The sequence below is a fragment of the Rhinolophus sinicus genome, chromosome 16, assembly GCF_057876585.1.
Source record: "Rhinolophus sinicus isolate RSI-liver-muscle chromosome 16, RSI-T2T, whole genome shotgun sequence".
NCBI classification, from domain to species: Eukaryota; Metazoa; Chordata; class Mammalia; order Chiroptera; family Rhinolophidae; genus Rhinolophus; species Rhinolophus sinicus.
Genome location: NC_142516.1, coordinates 108980819 through 109002389, shown reverse-complemented (window position 1 = coordinate 109002389; position 21571 = coordinate 108980819). Strand labels below are relative to the sequence as shown.

Genomic DNA, 21571 nt, shown 5'->3' with positions numbered 1-21571 from the left:
CCTCCGAGCCTGCAGTTGCCTACCAACCCGGAAGCAGATTCCCTAGCTCTAGCGCCGGGTTCCTTAGGGTGAGTCTTACTGTTTCTAGTTGGAACTTGCACGTTGATTCCTCCGACGCCGCGGCCCCCACACCCGGAGCCCAGTGTCCTGGACATATTACCGAACCCGCACCCGCCAGCCCGTCTAAGGGAGCCCCGCCTTGTCAGCAGCCGCTCTCCTGCCGGGTCCGGAGCCGCGTCAGTTTAAGGTAAAATAGCTCCGCGACCGGACGCCGCCCGGACCTTTCTGCCTTGGATCCTCCACCGTGTCCCCTCTCCGCCCCGCGCGGTGTCTGGAGGTGGATTCGCGGTTCCTGGGGGCAGCTCGGGTCGCCCCGCCGTCCCTCCCTTGGGTTCTGCAGGGCCGTCCTCCTCCCCGTCTTGGCGTCGTTCTGGGGCCCGGCCCTGCTGCCCCTGGGCCTCCCCTTCTCAGTCCCCACCTCGGAGACGCCCCTGAGCGTCATATTGGGGCGCTCACCCGCCCCTGTCCTGTGACCCTGTTCTTCTGTCCCCGAACCCATCCCACTGGCCGTGCCTGTCAATGTGTGTTTACATTCCCGATGTCCCACTGGAAAGTGTGCTCTTCCTGGGACGGGGCATCTTTATTCTATTCCTGTGAATGCGGAGGTGAGGCGTGTGATGAGGGTAAAGAGAGACCAGAAGAGAACCGGAGGGACAGTGAGTCAGGGAGGGTGAGGGAGAAAGAGGGGGGAAGGTGGGTCCGGTGGACTTGGAAAGACACATAAGAGTGAAGGAGAGCGATCTGGGCAAAAAACAGTGGAATAAATGGAAATAGACAAAAAGACGATCAGCACAGAGATGAAAGAGGACAGACTAGGAGGAGGGTTCTGACCAGCAGTAGCAGTGGGCAAAAAAAAGGGTAGATCCCAAATTCATTAGTTTTTTTTCTTAATTTCCAACTTTCAGTCCCTTTTAAATGTATTGTGTCCGATTCAGATTATGAGGTCTCAATGGTTTTCCAGCCTTTATTATATGTTCACGACATTCTTTGGTGCTTAGCAAATAGCTTTAAACTATTTCAATGTGTTCTTGGTAAGGATATTGATGATTTTTTACATTAACAGTCAAAACCTAGTTTAACTAATATTCAGTATCTTCCTCCCCTTGTCGTCTGTTAACTTAATGAGATGTGAACTAAAGTTTCCAACTAAGTATGTGTGCTCTTTGCCACGGCTCTGAAAATGATCAAGGATGAGCTGGATTGCCGCGGGGTATTTTTTGGAAGAGAGCTTATCTGGTCGTGGTGAATAGATTGCTCAGAGCTGTTTCCATTGCCGACCTTCTTGCATGTTTTCCAGTGCTACTAATTAGGTACTAATTCTGACATTCATAATGTTTGATAGTTTAATGTGATGTTCTGGAAAAGGGAAATTAAAAACTTGAGATCATTGTGATTAAACCATGAAAAAGAGGTGCCTCTTGCTCAGTAGTATGAAATATGATCTGTAATTTTTAATGGCAGGGGTGGGAAGGGCAGACACTGCCGCTGTCCCATCCCAATGTCATTCCTGTGAGGACAGTGCTGGTTCCTCTCTACTGGCCTGTCCTACCGACGTCCTAGCCTGCTCCACAGTTACAAGGCAGCTTGACAGGGGAGGGCCCAGACTTTTCAAACTAAGTGTACATCCAGAGTATCTCCAGTGAGGAGGGAGGAAGGGGCACTGACTCTGTGAAGGAAGCCTGGAGAAGGAGTAAGAATGCTGTTTGGGGGTTAAGGATCCAGAAATTGGAGGGAGACTGAGAGGCTAAGGAGCCGGAGAAAATTTGTTTGGTACATACTTAACCTTATTAAACTTCGTGTAACATTTTTAGAGTGGATATAAAAATATCAGTTTTGTTGAGCTTCTCTTCAAGCAATGATATCTATGACATGCTTGATATCTTGTCTGAGATACTGTGAAAGATTAACAGTCATGGCAAAAAGTTATTTTTTAAGTTCATAATCTCCAGTGCGTGGTAGAAACTTTATTAGACAATATTAATATTTTCTTTAGCGGCATACATTAGAAACAAACGTATCTAGGGACAGCAGAAATTGTCATTGAAATCCTAGTTTCTGTCAGAAAGGTAAGTGATACATGAAAACATCAAATTTAATGTAAAAAAAAAAACACCTCTTGCTTGGGTTTAACTGGTTGATTATTTGTTGACTGTAAGTTTTGCTCATTCAAACAGGATGTTCTAGAATAAGCAGGCATTTTGATTTCCTGTGTAATCCACATTCATGTCATAGCAGCTATCATCTTTTTTCTTTTAAAAATATTAAATGGACTTTTATTTAAATGTGTTAATTGTTCCAAAATGTTGAAATACAAGTGAGCAAACAATAATAGAATATAAAAATACATATGGAAAACAATCTGTCATTCAGAGTCAGCTCTTATATAAGTTCATTTAAATATGTTTCTCTCTCTGTGTGTGTGTGTGTGTGTGTGTGTGTGTGTGTGTGTCTGTCTCTTCCAGAGAATCTGGCCTACCAGAAGGTGGCCAGACTCAGGGACCATGCCCTGCCCCTCAGCCCTCCAAAGGCCCAGCTACTCTGAACATTAAGGCTATGGCACTTTCTCGGCCTGGAATGTCTTGTTGCACTTTCTGACTTCTGTTCCACCTACCACTTTCAGGTATGTACTTCTGGCGTCTTGCTTCTGAGCCTGGGGCTGTTGGTGGGAGACTGGATCTGTTGGTGGGTGACTGGATTGGTTCTTCCTCACCCTCCTTCGTGTTGCAGGTCTGTAGAGCATTGTGAGCAGTTCCCTGCTTCTGAGGCGTAGTACTTAGAATATACTGCAAAGGCTCCACAGGGCAGGAACCTCCTGTGTAATCTTCCATGTTGTTCCATCTATTCCTGGGCCCCAAGGCGTCTTAGGAAATTTTTCCTTGAGCCTGGCAGGCAGTGGCTGCTCTTCCTGGGCCTTGTGTGCAGGCAGGAGTGGTTGCTCATCCCTGAGGCTCAGGCAGCCCAAGATGCCCTCGTCCAGTCTCCCCTGTCAAAATGGCTACTCAGGATTCTGGAAGGAAACTTGGAAAATATGTGAACACTCATTTCTAGAAAGGGCACCAGGAGTGACCTGAAGGTGTCTGTGTGTATTTTGGGGAATCCTCTGTAGTTCCCTTCAGTAAACCTGACAGCCTGAGTGGATAGCAAACTTTAATTTAGTGTTTCCTAACAACACTAGTGATAAATCATAATTGTTGTCATAATTACAATCATGGTAATTAACAGCAATAATGACAATGGTCTTTGTGGTGAGTGCAATAATAATAAGAAGAAATCTGAGGAGATGGGAGAATAGAATCCAGACCTCCATGAGTGAATGACCAGATATCCAGAGCAAGACTTGGGGTGGTTCGCCTTGAAGTCCTAGGTCTGCTCCTTGTAATATGTTCCCTGAAGGCCAAGGACAAGCAGCAGGAGGGAAAAAGAAAGACTGGAAGTTCTCGGAGATCACCTGTAGGTGAGGCTTGCTGGGAAGATTGGAGCCCAGGTCCAGGGCCTGCCTGCCACCCCTGCACCCATCCCCATCCTGGCAGGCAGGGGGGCCTCCCTGGAAGGCAGGCGGATTGGTGACCCACTCCCTGCCCCCCTACAAGGAACATTAAGCCCCAGTACTGTCTCAGCCCTCAGTACCAGCTGCCTTCCTGCCGTCTGCTCTCCTCAGCCCTTCAATATCTGCACACGTCTTACTATATCTCTGCCTGGGGCAGCTGGGGATGCCATCCCTTGTCCTCTGGTTGGCAAGTGGAGAGAACAGCCAGCAGGAACCGTTCCTGGAGAACTTAGAAAATTCTGTGTGTGGAAAGCTGGATATTAAACGCCAAAGGAAAAAAGGGGTAATAATTATGAACAAAGCAGAGGATGGGAAAGATTTTGAATAATTGTAAACTACAGACCCTCAAAAATAACATATCAGAGTCAGAGCTAGATCCCATTCTATCCGGAATTGGCTTTATAAAAAAACTCCATGAAATCCTCCATGATAGAAGAATTGTTTATTTAAGAAGTGATGCAGTAACACATGGTGACCCATCAGCAAGAAAATATAGCTGAGCCAGAAAATCCTCTTAAAAATGCCGTGATGTATTGGATAAATACAGAAAGCAGGAAATTCATATTAATTTTTTGTTATAAAAACTCCTCCAAAAAAGGCACAGCATATGAATATTCATCACACAAAGGTGCTAAAACAAATGGATACAGCTCTATATACGTAGGTCACAGAGCTATAGATGGATGTGGGAGAATAGCTTTCTATGTGGCATGGAAAGGCAAAGCATTTAATCAAGGATGTAATCTTGTGAAAATGCCTTACTTAATCTCCTCTGACTGCTATCATTAACCAGACTGAAAAATTCTACTTCATATGAAGATGAAAGAAAAGTATCCTCATACATTTCAGATAGAGCCAGGAAGTATGCTACATTTGGGGTTTAGCAACCAGGCAATATCTGTTCATTTTGAAAATACAGGAGCCCACAACTAGCAATGCACCTTCTGTGAATGTCCTTCAAAGTAATAAACTCATAATTAATTAAGAATGTCAAGCAAAGACATTCATGTTGACGTTATTGTTATGAAACAGAAGAAACAGACTAAGAATTATACACTGAGCAAATAGTTAATAATTTGAGGTTCGCTCTTATTTCGAAACAATAAAAATTATGGAATTACTATGTCTCTGGCAGAACACTCAGAGAGCATTCCAGCCTGTGCCTTTTTTCCCCAATTTTTTTTTATTGTGGTAAAATACATATAACATTTACCATCTGAACCATTTTCAAGTGTACAAGTCAGTGGTATTAAGTATATTCATGCAGTTGTCCCAACTGTCACTACCATCCACCGCCAGAACACTTTCATTTTGCCAAAACTGAAACTATATCCATTAAAAACTCACCATTTCCTCCTCTCCCTGCCCCCTGGCAACCACCAACCTACTTTCTTACTGTTTGAATGTGACTACTCTAGGTAACTCAGATAAGTGGAATCACGATATTCATATTCATATAATGGAATATTATTCAGCCTAAAAAAGGGAAGGAAATTCAGACACATGCTGCAACATGAATAAACCTTAGGATATTATACTAAGTGAAATAAGCTAATCATAAAAACAAACATCGTGATTCCACTTATCTGAGATACCTAGAGTAGTCACATTCAAACAGTAAGAAAGTAGGTTGGTGGTTGCCAGGGGGCAGGGAGAGGAGGAAATGGTGAGTTTTTAATGGATATAGTTTCAGTTTTGGCAAAATGAAAGTGTTCTGGCGGTGGATGGTAGTGACAGTTGGGACAACTGCATGAATATACTTAATACCACTGACTTGTACACTTGAAAATGGTTCAGATGGTAAATGTTATATGTATTTTACCACAATAAAAAAAAATTGGGGAAAAAAGGCACAGGCTGGAATGCTCTCTGAGTGTTCTGCCAGAGACATAGTAATTCCATAATTTTTATTGTTTCGAAACAAGAGCGAACCTCAAATTATTAACTATTTGCTCAGTGTATAATTCTTAGTCTGTTTCTTCTGTTTCATAACAATAACGTCAACATGAATGTCTTTGCTTGACATTCTTAATTAATTATGAGTTTATTACTTTGAAGGACATTCACAGAAGGTGCATTGCTAGTTGTGGGCTCCTGTATTTTCAAAATGAACAGATATTGCCTGGTTGCTAAACCCCAAATGTAGCATACTTCCTGGCTCTATCTGAAATGTATGAGGATACTTTTCTTTCATCTTCATATGAAGTAGAATTTTTCAGTCTGGTTAATGACACATTTTGCTCATCCATTCATCTCTAGCCTGTGGGTTTCACTGAGAAGCATAATGTTTATTGAAGTGTTTCAAAGTGTGAAAGTTTTGAAAGATGACTGATAACTGGATTTCCCTACTTCTGTACATGACAGCTTGTTAGCCTGGATGAGTTGGAGAGGGAAGAAGGATGAGATAAATTCACCTCCACTGAAAGACACCATTTTGTCAAAGAAATATTCTTATAGAGATAAGACATTTTTTCTAGAGTATCAGGCAGGCCTCTGACAGCCTCCCTGGGTCTGCCTAGCAGCACAGACTTGTCAGTACCTTCAGGAGTATTTCAGGAGACTCATCTGTGAACTGATGTCAGCAAAAATGATGCCCAGGAGTTAACAGGGACCAAAAATTGGAGTGGGATTAGATGGGTGGGATTAGGAGAACTGCTGATGAAGGGACTCTACCCTCACCCTTGGATTAAAAAGGTAATGAGAAGGCAGCAGCTAGAAATAAAAGTCCAGAGTGTTTTTTGTTTTAATTCAAATTTCACACTGGGAGATGCTGTAACATATTTAATTGCTAAGAGGACGGATCATATTGAGAGGGAATAGTTTAAGATAAAGTGTATTTTTATAAGTGATAACAAAATTCATGATGTGGCAGGAAATAATGGGACCCAAGCATAAAAGTAGAGATAAAGAACGTAGCTGGGATTACAAGCAATTTCTCACTTGTTAAGGGGTAGATGGCATAAACAATGGATTGTGAATACTGGCATACTTTAAAATTTAATGGTTGGAAAATCCACCTCCAAAATTATCCACTTCATTTGAGAAGTAAGTTACAAACCGTCTAATGAATGTAAGAGGAAAGACGGATCTGTGAAAATCCATCGGTCATACCAAAGGTTTGAAATACTATTTATTTTGCATGGAAGTTGGAACCGGCATGCAGGCCTTAATAAGATTGTCAGGCATTTTTGAGAAATGACCAAAATTACCTAATGGCATATTTACTGTGTCCCCTGGTAGAATTACTTCATTTTGGGAGCCAGAAGATTTTATCTCTGAGCGCATAGGGATTGCACTTAAATGTGTAATTCAATTGTGTATGATGACGACATAACTTTACTACATTGTGCTATGAATTTACATGTTTTGAATTTTCCTGCTAGGCAAAAAGTTATGTTGTCTTCCCATTCTAATTGGATAGCTAATAAATTCTTAACATGTTCTTGAAAATACTATGTGGCCAATGTTACTATGTAGCACTCCCCTCCATACTAGTAACATAGTTTATTTTTGTCACATCAAAATGTATCTTGCAAATTTTCTTATTTATTCATCTTCCATTTTGTTTTAAAGTCCAGATTTCCTCTAGGGAATTTGAACTTTATGTCCATAGAATCCCAGTGTGTCTGGTTCTCCGCTATATTTATCTTTAGACGTTTGTCATATCAAAGTAATATCTTACAATCTTTAAATTTTATTGTGTCAACATTTACTCCACCAGTCTCATGTCCTATATTTGACTGTGTTCCTTTTCTATTTTTGTCTTGAATCTATTCATTATTTTAACTACCTCCCTAGGATTCTAGATCTGTGCTGTCTAATACAGAAACCACCGGTTGCATGTGGCTATTAAATTTGTATTAATTAAAATTAAATAACTACTTAATATCCTCAGTAATGCTAGCCAAATTTCAGGTGTTTTGTAACCACGTATACCTGGTAGCTCCTGTACTGTGCAATGCAGATACTGAGCATTTCCTTCATCACAGAAAGTTCCATTAGTCTCCATCTTACATTTTTATTCTACTTTTCTGGCTTATCTTTGTTTTCTGCTTCTCCATGTTACTTCCCTCATATGGATTTCTTCAAGTGAATTTTTCATTTTATTAACTTCTTGAGATAGGTATTTATACCGTTTTTGTAATCCTTGTTTAATTAACAAACATTTAAGACAAAATTTTCTCTGAATAATGTTTTAGCTTTGTGCCATTGGTACTTTTACATAATATGTTCAAGTATTAATTTTCATAATGTACATTTAAAAATTTTTATGGCAAGATTATTTAAAAGAGATTTCCCTTTTAATTTTCAGTTGACATTGTATCTTCTGTGGTTGTCATTATGTTCTGGTCTTCTTTATTAAATTGAGTCATAAAATTATTTTTGTCATCATTCCTTTGTTTTCTTTACCAGTAACATGAATTTTATAGTTGTGGGCTTGTTTTTCACAGCTTTCAATTTCTTTCTCATTCTTTCAATAGTTTTCACTTAATCCTTTTCTTTCACTCATTTTAAAGCCTGTCATCCACATGAATGAGAGATTTTTTCACATTGTATCCTTTCCTTTCTCTTATTTCCCAATGTGGTCTCTTCTCTTAAATGGTTTTTAGTACATTTTTGAAAGTTTTGGAGCTTTGCAAAGTCATTTTTCCTTCTCTTGTAAATCTTTGACTTTTATTCTTGTATTTCTGCTTTGAAGTTCTAATTAATGTTTTTAATTATTTTGTAATCCATCCATTACTAAAATTATTGGCTAATTTTTAAATGATATTCTGCTCCAGGGCAAAGGATTTCTTGAATATTAATACTTAATTACCTTTTTACTCCTACCTCTTTGATACTTTAGCTTTTTTAATAGTTACTGCATTGATTACCTTTTTTTCAAGTAATTTTCACTGAATTCTCCTTAAGCCACATGATGAATTCATGTGATAGTTTGGAAAGGAATATGTATCAGGATTGTGCTGTAGTAGGAACTCTTCCTGGCTCAAAATAATGATTATTTAACACAGGACGTTTGGAAAGTTTGTGGGACCTTGTTGGGGTTTTCCGTCATCTAAGAAAGATCAGCTCTTGAGGGGTTGCTTCCGATTTACAGTTCTTAACCACTCATGACCTTCTTCGATGTGTGCCAGTGGAAGCATGGACAAAGTAATACCTACATACATTCTTCCCACTCGTAGGGCTGTTCTGTTTCATGTGCTTAGGGGTTCCCTGGATATCCCTATGTTTCATTAGAAGAAAAGTTCTGAAGGTAAAAAATTATTTTACATTTCAGTCTAAATTTGCCTTCAAGTCAAAACCCAACATAATCCGATAGTCAATCCGTATTAGTTTTGCTAGATCTTCCTTCATATTCTCTGGGTAACTCAAATTGGTAAACCATATTTATAATATATTTGGGGCATTGTGAACTGTCCTGGATATTGTCTACCTTCCCCCCAGTTATCAGATCCTTACATTAATCTGGGGCTTCTCTTTCAGATCTGATTGAAAGCTCTGTCCTCCCTGTTGGGTGACTCACAGAGGAAAATAAGAGGAAAGAGTGCCCAGAATCCAGCCACCGTCTCCCAGACATTTAAACAACTCTCCAGTTGCTCAGACCCCATAACTCAACCCTGGAGACAAAGGATTCAAATTCATCATCACAGTACATGCATACAACAGGCAGAGAGCAAAGTTCGGTAACCACCTTGACATTGCCTGTTTCTGTGATGCTGAAGACATTCTCCTTCCTGTGTATTACAGAGAAGATTCAAATTTCCAGGTATGGACCAGTGTGCAGGAGGAGGGGTGTTCTCACTATTATGAGAAGAACAGGTACCTCGGAGCTCATGGTAGAGGCAGGTGTTTGAGGGGTGTAGAGCATAGGGCCCAGTCCAAGCGCTCTGAAAGGGAAAACACTGTATAAGAGCTCAGGACACAATTGGAGCAGGGTATCCAACCACTTTCTGGCCTTGTAGCCGTGGAGGAGGACAGCAAGGGTTCAGAGGTAGAACCTTGGGCCCCCTCTGTTTTAGAGATGAATGTCAGTTTTCTCCCTCCGCAGAGTTTGTAGGCTTTGGAAGATGCTCGTTGAACATTCTGCACTATGGAGATGTGTACCTGACACCTTGCAGGGTATGTATGGACTCTACTTGGGAAAATGCTTGAGGGGCTCTGTGGTGTACCTGGGATGGCAGTTCTCACACACAAGCCATCCCGGGCTCCTTGAGGGGGTATACATAATGTTTCATTGAAGCTCTGATATTGTCCAACGGCATTTAACATCAATCATTCCACTTCCTGATTCAAGTTGAAGGCAGTTGATTTTAGTCCCTTAATCATCAGAATGTTTGGCTATTGCAGGGAGAGGCCCCTGTTATAAGGCATCTTTTCTAGAGGTACATGGGATCAGGGTTCCAGTCATTGAGGGTGGGAGGCTACCTGATCGGAGGTATAAATGGTTCTAGAATAATTCCTGCGTTAATCAAGGAAGTTGGCAAGAAGATGTAAGTAATTACAGCAACAACTCATAGTGTTCCAAGTGTGAGCACTTTACACTCATTAATCCATTTTTACCTCTCAACAATCCTATGAAGGAGTAGGGGCCATCTTTCCATTTGTACATCACCAACATGTGGGGAAGCCTGGCTGGGGCCCTGGTAGGCTGAGTCCATAGCCCTGGCCCTTGACCTCAGCTCTCCAGCTCCAGGAGAAACTAGTTCCACATTCTTTGGCCTCAGAGCACTAGAACGTCGCGATGATGATGGTGACAGTGATGATGATGATGGCAGGTTTTTAAAAATTAAATGCTTGTACTTAAATGAATATATATTTCATGGTTTTCTTCAAAAACAATTTGTTCTTTTATATCTCTGTATCTCCATATATCTTGAGATGTTATTAGTTTTTCAGATGTTTAATATTTTTAAGAATAGTTAAAGCACATCCTATTTATAGGAAAAGCTAAATTATTTATTGTGTGAAGCCCTAACATTTTGAAACTTGTATTTTACAGTCCCTAATCATTAGCTAAATCTGACTTGAAGAGACCTACAGTGAAATGGTTTTCTATTTCTTGGTGGTAAATTATGTATACTCTAGATACCTGAAAAATATGTCTTTTGAATATATATTTTAAGCACAAGCGTTTCTCCTTATATAGAGTTGCCCTAATGCTCACAGCATGAAAGATATCAATAGATTATAAGTCCTCTTAAAGAGCAGGATCAATCTCTTAGCTTTTCTATAGTATTGCCCATAACAACCAACATCCACAAAATAGTGAGACTTCTGGGAAAAGAGATGAAGGTTGCCTTTGAGACTTTTAGAAAAATAAAGAATTAAAGGACATAATCTTTTGGTGAAATAATAGACAAATAGATCATTGAAACATACGAAGGAGCCTAGAAATAAACCTACACAAATATAGTCTTTGTGTGGGTATATCTGATATTTGACAAAGGAGCGAAAACAACACAATGGAGGAAAAAAAATCTTCAACAAAGGGAGGGTAACAACTGGATATCCACATACAAAAAAATAAATCTGGACACAGACGCTACACCCTTTTTAAAAATTATCTGAAAACATGTAATAGACCTAAATATAAAACAAAAAACTATAAAACTCCTAGAAGAAAACATAGGAGAAAAATCTAGGTGAATTTGGGTTTGACAATAACTTTAGATCAATACCAAAGGCATTATCCATGAAATAAATAATTGATAAACTGGATTTGATTGAAATTAAAAACTTCTGCTATGTGAAAAACACTGTCAAGAAAATGAAAGACAAGCCACAGGCTGGGAGAAAATATTTGCAAAACATATTTGATAAAGGACTGTTATCCATAATGTATAAAATATTCTTAAAACTGAGCAATAAGAAAACGAACAACCCCATGAGAATGGGTAAAAGATCTGAACAGGCAACTGAAAAGAAAATATACAGCTGGGAACTAAGCATATGAAAAAATGCTCAACATCTTATGTCAATAGGGATTTGCAAATCAAAATAAACGTGAGATACCACTAGATGCCTATTAGAAAATCCACAATACTGAGAACACCAAATGCTGGTGAGGAGCAACTGGCATTCTCATTCTTTGTTGGTAGGATTGCAAACTGGTACAGCCACTTTGGAAGACAGTTTAGAAGTTTTTTTACAAAATTAAACATACTCTTATTATACGATCCTTCCGTCATGTTTCTTGCCCTTTATGCAAATGAGTTGGAAAACATGGGGACAAGAATCTGCCCATGAATGATTTATAGCGTTTTTATCCATAATTGCCGAAACTTGGAAGCATCGATGCTGTCCTTCCTTAGGACAGTTTATTTGGATAAATAAATTGTGGTACATCCAAACAGTGGAATATTATTCAGCAGTTAAAAGCAATGAGCTATCAAGCCATGAAGACACATGGAGGAACTTTAAATGCATGTTACTAAGTGAAAGAAACCAATCTGAAAAGGCTACATATTGTGTGATTCCAACTATATGACATTCTGGAGAAGTCAAAACTATGAAGATAGTAAAAAGATCAGTGGGGTGGTGGGGAGGAATGAATACGCAGAGCACAGAGGGTTTTTAGGGCAGTGGATCTGTCCTGTACAATAATACATTGGTGGGTATGTGTCCTTATACATTTATCCAAACCCATACAGTGCAGAACACCAAGAGGGAACCCTGAGGTAAACTAGGGACTATGGGCGATAATGGTGTGTCAGTGTTGGTTCATTGACTAGCAAATGTTCCACTCTGGCGGGGCATGTTGATAATGGGGCAGACTGTTTGTGGGGACAGGAGGTATATGGGAACTGTCTGTACTTGCCCCTCAATTTTGCTTTGAACCTAAAATGACTCAAAAATGAAGTGTTTTCAGAAAAAGAATGAAAGGACATAATCTGTTTTCCTTAATTGCATCTATATGATTTACCTAGTTAGTGAGAAAATGTTACGTTCAAAAAAGGCATGCCTTGATGAGATTTATATTGACTGGCATCCAGATTAATCAAGGTGCACCTTTAGATTTATATGATTGATGAGGTTATCAACTGCTTATAAAGATAGATCAACCATCAAAAGGCTGACTTATCTAGAAAGAAAGAAGCTCTGAGGTCCTTCATGTGGTGACTGCATCAATAAAGGGTGGCTTCACTGGCTTTTCCATCTATTTAAGTTTTGGTAAGTACTGGAGAGAATTTTTACCAGGATAGACAGACTCCTTTATTTCAAAAAGGAATTTACAATCGGAAAATAATTGCTTGACTGCAGGCATTAGGGGGCAGGCAACCTTGCGGACAGGTTTTCCTTATTGTGGACATGGAATTCCTCTGTATTTATAATTTATCAATGTCAAGGGAAACTTCCCTAATCTTACCATTCCTTTGTTGATTTTTCTGCATTTAGATAGTGGGGGGAGTAGAGCATAAATAAATAAATAAATGTATAAAGACAAGTTAGATGAGCAGCCTGAAAGAATGGTAGAGTTCTAGTTATTTCAAAGCAGAGGGAAAGGGAAAGACTCTGGTTGTAGTTCAGTGAAAGTATCTCTGTGCAATTGAGATTTAAACTGAAACTGAAGTAAATGTGTGTGGGGTGGGAAGTTTGTGTATGTGGATTAGGGTGGAAATGAAGGCTGATAATAGTGACCTTTGTAGAGATAATAACGTATTTTTTTTGGTTCAGCAAAGTCATGTAAAATAGTCAGATGTCTGATGCAGCCATTAACTAAAATTGGAGAGTAGAGGAGAATGGTTTTTATATTTGGAGCGGTGGAGGTTTTGTCCTGAGAAATATTTCATTTTAGGTGTAAGTTTGCAAGCATCGGTGGTAGCTCCGAAGTGGAATCCAGACAAGAAATTGGTCACTTTCAGTTTAGAAATAGCAGTAGAAGAAATTGCAGCAATTGCATAAGTGCGTGCGTCTGCCAGGACACTGTATAAAAAGAAAATGGGGAGTCTTGAGACCTTCCAATAGCACTGAGGAATTCTTTGTAGATGGCATGGGAGTAGGACTGGTTATAGAAGAGACTGAAGACATTGATGAGATGGAGGTGTCCTATAAGGAAGGCTAGGAAAATACCTTAAAAAGAGGTATTTGTTTCCAAGTCAGGTTTTATTAATAGGGAGATAACTGGCAATATTAACAATATGTATTTATAAAATAATCATTGGTGGTCTTTGCAAATCAAAGGGTGAGGAAATGATAATTGCACTTCCAGTTTGATTGTGTAGAGGATAGAAGAGCAGGAACTTGAGAGAACATAGGTTCAGAATTGTGAGGAAATAAATTTCTGTTGTTTGAGCCACCCAGTCTGTGGTACTTTGTTACAGCAGCCTTAGCAAACTAATACAATCTGTGTGTAGATATCCTCATTTGCTGAAAGATGAGACTGTGTAGATTCAGAAGGCATGGAGAAGACTTGAATTATTTATTATGGAGTATAGAAGAATGATTTACTTCAGGATATAGTAGAGTTCCCAGATACATTTGAAAACCAGTAAGAGTAATGACTCTGTGCTTAGACAGGGATCAACCCCTTAGTGGTGTGTGTGTGTGTGTGTGTGTGTGTGTGTGTGTGTGTGTGTGTGTGTGTAATGCAGTCCTGAAAAAGGCAGGAACATGGAGACACTTGCTTTTGGGATCGAAAATGTGGTTAATAGTCCAAGGGAAATAAGAAAAAGTGCTGATCTTGGTATGTGTTGAAATGAGTAAGTGCATAAAGTTGGGCAAGAAAAATGAAGAGAGATACAGCCTAATGTTTGAGAGGTGACGTCAGTGCACTGGAAGTTCCTATGTGGCAGAGAACCTGAGTTCTCTGTAGTTTTCTGGAAATGTAAGAAGCAAAAGAGGTTGTAGGAACAGGGATTACTATTGTCGTAGGAGATATTCAGGTAAAACCTAGTTATGGTATGTACTTTATAAGGAATATGAGCATAGTAGACAGGCAGAGCAAAATATACATTATACATGTGACATTTTCTAGCTGTGTAACTGTTATATTACTAAAGTTTTTGAACCTCTTCTGTTTATGTCATTTATTGGTAAATAACTAATCAGGTTTACTGTGAGGATTACATACATGAATATATGTAAATATCTAAGCATAGAGTCCTGTTTGATACAAATTTATCTTTTTCTTTTTCTGGACCTCAGGTACAAATGGGTGAGTTAATCCTATTTTGTTTATGACATATTATCATCATTTTTCCATGAAATACATTTTATTGGTAATTTAGGGGAGAATTTACAGTTTATAAGTGCTTTCTGTGTGTGTGTCTCAAACACACATTTGTGTAGATTGCCTATATATGCACATACACATACATATGTGTGTGTGTGTGTGTGTGTAATGAAATGCAGGGATACTGCAGCTAATGAACATTAATATATAATAGGATTTCAAGGATTTCAGCTACTACCTTACTAAAATATGAGATGGACCCACTAGAGTTCCTCCTACACCCCAGCCGTTCTGTGTCCTCTGGGCATCCTTGGCCTAGAGGATTGAGGTTACATGACAGTAGCATTGTGACTCATGCATGTACTCCTGCTACTTTCTGATGCAGGGGATTTTAAGGACTGGACTAACGCATGGGTGCCATTGAGCCCTCCAAATGGAGTAAGTCGTTGAATTAACTCCCATCAAAAATAGATTCTTTAGTTGCTTGCTGTCCAAGTCCAGCGGGACTTGAGAGCAGGAAGGGAGTGAGAGTCCACAGGGCTCCATGGATGATGGAGAACCACTGCTAGTGCACAAAACAAGAATAATGAAATCAGAAATTCCACAGTATTTATCTACAGGTGGAAACTAAAATCTATATGTGGCGTGAGTCAAGGATCGCTGTGCTTGGAAATCAGGGAGGCAATTGAATAACTGGATGCTGTGGCCTAATTAACAAACACAACTCAAAACTTGCGATATTCTGATCCATAAGATATCTGTATTTCTGGGAGGTTTTTGTTATCAACTATAGTCATTGTCTTCTTTCTTTTGACCCTGGGGGAGGAGGAGAGTCCACTGCATTTCTCGTAGAGTACACTGCATGTTAGTTGGTTAGACTGGGAGTCACAGCCAGGTGAACATTGGGGCTTCATGACATTAGGGTCTGGAAATTGTGTATAAGACTGGAGTCTCATGGCTTCTTTCTCTATCCCCAGCTTTGCCTGCTTAGTGCTTGGACTGTCTGTGACTGAAAACCAGAAAAAGACAACTGGCAACTGAGTTATTGACAATGCAGCCATTGGTGAGTAGGCTGCATTGGTGAGAATGCTTCTTTCTACTGAAATGACACCACTGTTGACAGCAGTGGGCAGATTTCTCCTACACTAGCATCAGTGTTCTAAGTGCAATCAGGAAGTACTCAAGGATTTGAGCCCAGTGAAATTTCCCCAGCACTCCGAGACGTATATAATGGGTCACAGCCCCTCACTAGCTAATACTCTGCCTAACATTATACTAATTTACTCCAGCAGATTGTGTATTTACAGAGGAGATAAAAGAAGTTTTCTTTCTCAGTTCAGCCCATGGCCACATTGGGAAATAATTCACTCATTAATCACATTATTGGCTGTAATGGTGTGAGGGCTGTGGTGTGAGGGCTGTGGTGTCTAATAGAGATGGGCAAGGAGCAGAACATTAGGGTCCAATAAGGAGGCAGTGGTTTCACCAGGTGAGGCCAGTCAGTCCAGTGGTACGGGTCCTGGGTGAGGGCTGTGACGTATTAAAGGGAGTACGAGAGAAGTTTAGACCAGAGGAAGCATGAGGAATCATTTATTTATTTATTTTTCAATTTTAACTTTAAAGTTTTGATACAATATATGTGTACTTTTGGAAACTTCTTAAAAAGATAACTAAAATTTTCACTATCATCCTTGTCCCCAGTCACACAGTTTACGTTTTGTAATTAACCTTTTTTTCATATTTGGTAACTGGAATTAATATACAGGGAATATTATGTCCTTAATTGTGGCTGCTTATACAGGAGAGGGAGTATAGTAGAGTAAAATTTAAGGCCCTATGGAAATTTTTGAAGAGCTCGATAGACCAAATCCATCAAGAAGCTTCTTTTATCCTTTAGCATGGAGATAAGAAAAAGCTACAGGAGAAACTGTGATAACTGGTTTGAGGTCCCAGAGACAATTGAGAATAGGAGGCATCATCCCACAGGCAAGGTCAGGCTATGACTGTCCTTCAGTACAGCCCTGTCAGAGGGCCCTGGCCTGTGCTGCTGAACCTTCTGACCTTGGAGTTTGTTACGAACACCTGAGTCCTGTAGAGTTGAGCGAGACTACACCTACTGATACTAAGTTCTGTATGAAACTCACTTATTTCTGATAAATGCTGGAGATTGCTTCAGGGATCTTGGACACTTCAGTGAGTAAGAGACTAATGGCTTGTATTTAATACATGTTTACTTAGGATGAACTTCATATATTGGATCTCTTAACACTCATAAAATGTTATTAAACCCATTTCATAGACGAGGAATCTGAGGTTCAGCTAGAGAAATGATGTAACCATAGTCATGCTTCAAAAGTGGCAAATCACGGTATTGTTTGCCTTAATGATAAGTCTGTAAAGTTACTTGATGTTAATTAGGAAGAGAGTTTTAGTTATTAATTTTTAAAGGCAATTTTTATAATCACATGTCTGGAAGTCATAATTGCCATTTATCGAAAAATGTCCAGGTTATATGACAGCATATTCGTGATATTCCTTTATAATAAAGGTTTTGTTAATTCATACTGTGTATATCTCTGTGATGTATCTGAAACGCAGATGCCAGCTCAGCACTGAGAATGAACTGACAGGAATTCCAAACTTAGTTTGCTCTTTCTGTATACCCAGCTCCTTGGCTCCCTTCCTCAGTGTTTTCTTCTCAACCCTCATACTCTGGACATTGGCAGAGATTTCTCTGTCTAAACCAGAATATCCATGATGTCGTGTTTTTTTTTTCCTTTTTTTAGGAATCAGTGATGTTTGAAGATGTAGCTATAGACTTCACCCAGGAAGAGTGGGCCCTGCTGGACACATTCCAGAGAAAGCTGTTCAGAGATGTGATGCTGGAAACTATCAGTCATCTGGTCTCCCTGGGTGAGTCTGTCAACATACACATATTTACATAGGTAGGTAGGTGGGTATTCATTTATTCTTTGAATCAACAAGTATCTAGAATAGCTTCCACACACCCACTCTCCTCTCTTCCCTGATTCTTTCATAGACCTTATAACTACACAAAAGAGAGTTGTTTCTTTTCATTTACTTACATCTAGTGTGTCACCCGACTAGAATGTAATCTTGATCATAGTTTAATGTATTTCTTGCTACTCAGTCTCTAACACTCAAAACAGAGCTGGAAACTCAATGCAAATTCTGAGTGCATAAGTTGATTAAATATTTTCTAAATAATTATTCTGTTCTAGTCACTATGCAAAGTTTTGATACCATAGTAGTGAAAATAACAGAAATCGATTATTCTTGTGGAGCTTATGTTATTGGTACCTGTTTAAAAATAATATTCAACCCACTGTGCAGACATTTAATCTCTCCATTTTCTCCATTCTGCATTGTGTCTTTGAGTGAACATGGACATCAACATCCAGAGATCCTCAGTATTTTGGACACATGATGTAGATTTCTTCCTGGTCTGGTGAAGGACCTTCAATGTTTTCTTTGTTCAATGTATTGTTGTCTGGGCCGACCATCCGTGTTCTTATTCTTCCTCAGTAGCCTGTTCTAGATTTGATGATAATGCACTTTTATTAGCATGAATCTCAAAATCCATGTACCTTTTTCCCATGAACAGGGTATCAGCATTGCAAATCAGATGTGATTTTCCAGTTGGAGCAAGGAGAAGAACTGTGGCGTGAAGGAACTGGATTTCTCCAAAGCCAGAGTCCAGGTGAGCAAAAGGTATCAGGTGCCTGGTCAGTGAGATTATGTCCTTAGAAATCCCAGGTGAAGAGTTTGTTAAGTTAGTGATATTTTCTAAATTGTAGATAAGGACATTGAAGCATAAATCTTCAAATGTTGTCATTATTCTTCATATATATCAATCACAATTCATGAGTCCTCCTTCTGTTTGCTTTAAGGAAAAGGATATTCATGTATATTGAAGTTAAACTTTCACATAACTGTTGTCCTCATCCTCCCCTTTGAAGATTTTCCCTCTTTACATACCAATCATCTCATCTCCATTTTACTTATTTTATATTTCAGTCATGAAAATCTTTATAAATTGTCAATGCCCCACAATGTGTTTCTACATCCTAGAGTATTCCCCATCAAAATACCAGTTTTTGAGACAGATTCACATGGGTGGGTCTTGGTGCTTTTCAATATTTTCATTCTTCAATTGCTGTTCTAATTTTTTTTTTTTTTTTCAATTACATTAGGCAGGCAAAATACTATTAAAAAACAAGAAATAATAACCACACAACATATCAGCAGGAAGGACACATTTACAATCATGCCAATGGTAAGTTTCATGAATGTTGACCCTGGTCATCCAAATTAATGACCTGGCAATGGAATATTAGTAATAGAGCCCAATTTATGTTAATTTTGGATTAATCCTTTTCTGAGCAAAAACTTTTGGGTAGTTTGAATTTGGTGAAGAAATTAACCTGAGCTCAAAACTATATCCTGAGATCTTAGTAAAAAGGACAACTGCATGTACATTGCTCATATGCCTATTCTTTAAAGAAATGTACTGAATTCTTCAAAATGAATCTATAAGCTCTGGGATGTTACAAAAGAGAAAATCTTTGTGTGGAGGGGAGTAACACACCATGTATATGCAAGTAACATTGGAAAAATTTTAATTGGAGACATTCACTGAAAGATTAATTTAGGATTCATATGTAGAGAAATGAATGTATGAACTTGTGTGGGCAAGCCATTAACAGCCTTTCATCTCCTCCCCCAAAACAGAAATCTCATATTCCAGAGGATCCTGATGAAAACAATGATTTGGGAGATTTCACTCATAGTTCCACAGTGACTCAACATTTGTTAACTCACATGGAAAAGAAACCCTACATCAGCAAACAGTGTCAAAAATCCCTTAGTGACCAGTCATACCTTAACCAACATAAGCAAATTTACACTAGAGGTAGATCATATGAGTGCCCTCTGTGTGGGAAAACCTTTAGTAATTGCTCTAGCCTTAGACGACACGAGATGACTCACACTGGAGAGAAACCATACGAATGCCATATCTGTGGGAATGCCTTTATTCAGAGTTCTGACCTTAGAAAACACAGTCTAACTCACACTGGAGAGAAACCATATGAATGTCATCTATGTGGGAAAGCCTTCAGTCAATCCTCTAACCTCAGACAGCATGAAAGAACACACACTGGAGAACAACCGTATGAATGTCATCTATGTGGGAAAGCCTTCAGTAAATGTTCTGCCCTAAGACGACATGAGAGAACTCATACTGGAGAGAAACCTTATGGATGTCATCTGTGTGGGAAAGCCTTCAGTCAGTGTTCTGCCCTTAGACGCCATGAGGGAACCCACAATGGAGAGAAAATTATGAATGCCTTCAGTAAATATTCTGACATTAGATGACATGGTATTATACATGTAATGAATGTGGAAGAGACTCACGCATTGAAGAAACACTGTAATCAATGTGGAAGATCCTACAGTCATCCTTACTCATCATTTGACATAATGTAAGTTTATATGGAGGAGAATCTGTATGTGTAACATCTGTGTGGCAAAACCTTCAGTCAGTGATCTGATCATAGATGACATAGAACTCACTGGGAAAATAAGGAATGCAGAAGTCTTCAGCAACACCTCTAAACTTTAAATACACAAATGAATTTGCACAGGGGAGAACCCCTAGGTATGTAATCTGTGGGAATGCTTTCATTTCTAATTCATGGTTAAACAACATGAGCAAACTCCACTTGGGAGAACGTTTCGGTTTGTAATCACTGTGAACAAACTCTCAGCCAACCACAAGGCATGGTGTGCATAAGAAAACTCAGTGAAGGAATAACCATTAGAACAGGTGTGAGAGGATAAAACCTTGAGGAATACCAAATAATTCATCCTTGAGAAGTGATTCAATGAAAATTATGAGAAATCCTTTATTCATACAGGAACACTTGTGGCACGTGAGGATTCAGACTGTACAAAATACTTCTGGTATCATGAAAGAAGGGAAGTCTTCAGTGATCACTCATTTTATAGTCAACGTTACAGTTCTCACCCTGAGGATATAGTCCTAAAATCAAAGTAGAGAAACCTTCAGCTAGATTTTGCATCAGAAAAATCAGTCTGTGGGTGGGGGGAACTCTCTAAGAGAGCCTTTTAACATGCTATTTAGCAAATAATTCAGAATTTTGAGAAAATAACTTCATGAGGAAAATGTGGCATGTAAATGCAAGATAGAGTGATTTGGGAATACAGAATGCAGAATTTTGTAAGAAATTAAACTTTTTCAATAGGTTATTGCTTGTAAATATTTAAACAGTAAACCCTGTTACTGAAAAATCTAATCTGTTGGTGAAATTCTAGTGTTCTTTACGTAGTTGTAGACACATACAGTTGAGTGCACTCCGTGGTATGTGGGTTAGAGATTCAGCCTAACTCTGAGTCTTCCCTTTCTCCAACAGCTCCTTTCACACAGCTCAGCCTCACTATTCCTGCCAACATCAGCTATCTCCATCTGTGCCCTGGTGGTGACACAACAGGGAGCTTCAGCCCACTTGATAGGTTTCTCTGTGCTAGTACCCTGGCCTAGCAGGGTCATGGGGGCAGTATCAGACATCTAGTATGAACCATTGGATAGTCCCCAGCCTTGTCTCTGCCCCTGAGGAGCTCTGTGGGGTCAGAGACAGGTAGCTCTGCCCTTCCAGACCAAGAACTTTCCTTGGGTTTTTTTCCATGATGCTTCTGACTTGAACTAAGTGGGGGCAGGAGTTCCTCCCATGGCCCCATCCCACATCTTA

At 39.4% G+C, this 21571-nt stretch overlaps 1 protein-coding gene across 2 annotated transcripts; it reads left to right on the top strand.

Moving 5' to 3' along the window:
• Nucleotides 1–14: 14 nt before the first annotated feature.
• Nucleotides 15–21118, top strand: LOC109456924 (uncharacterized). 2 transcript variants are annotated; one of them, XM_019749473.3, is made up of 9 exons: nt 15–247; nt 2523–2680; nt 9092–9374; nt 9657–9727; nt 15758–15843; nt 17567–17693; nt 18406–18501; nt 18995–19077; nt 19533–21118. In XM_019749473.3, exons 5-9 carry the CDS (start codon nt 15832–15834, stop codon nt 20175–20177), a joined length of 963 nt encoding a protein of 320 aa, XP_019605032.3. In that variant the 5' UTR covers nt 15–247; nt 2523–2680; nt 9092–9374; nt 9657–9727; nt 15758–15831; the 3' UTR covers nt 20178–21118. The 2 variants fall into 2 exon arrangements, with proteins under 2 accessions (XP_019605032.3, XP_088649269.1); XM_088793143.1 differs by lacking the exons at nt 15–247; nt 2523–2680; nt 9092–9374; nt 9657–9727 and having other exon boundaries at nt 9739–15843.
• The last annotated feature ends 453 nt before the right edge of the window (nt 21119–21571 follow it).

Coding starts and splice junctions, on each gene's coding strand:
- LOC109456924 (XM_019749473.3), top strand. Junction 18,502..18,994: donor TCTCCAAAGCCAGAGTCCAG/GTGAGCAAAAGG, acceptor CAATTACATTAG/GCAGGCAAAATACTATTAAA. Junction 19,078..19,532: donor CATTTACAATCATGCCAATG/GTAAGTTTCATG, acceptor CCCCCAAAACAG/AAATCTCATATTCCAGAGGA.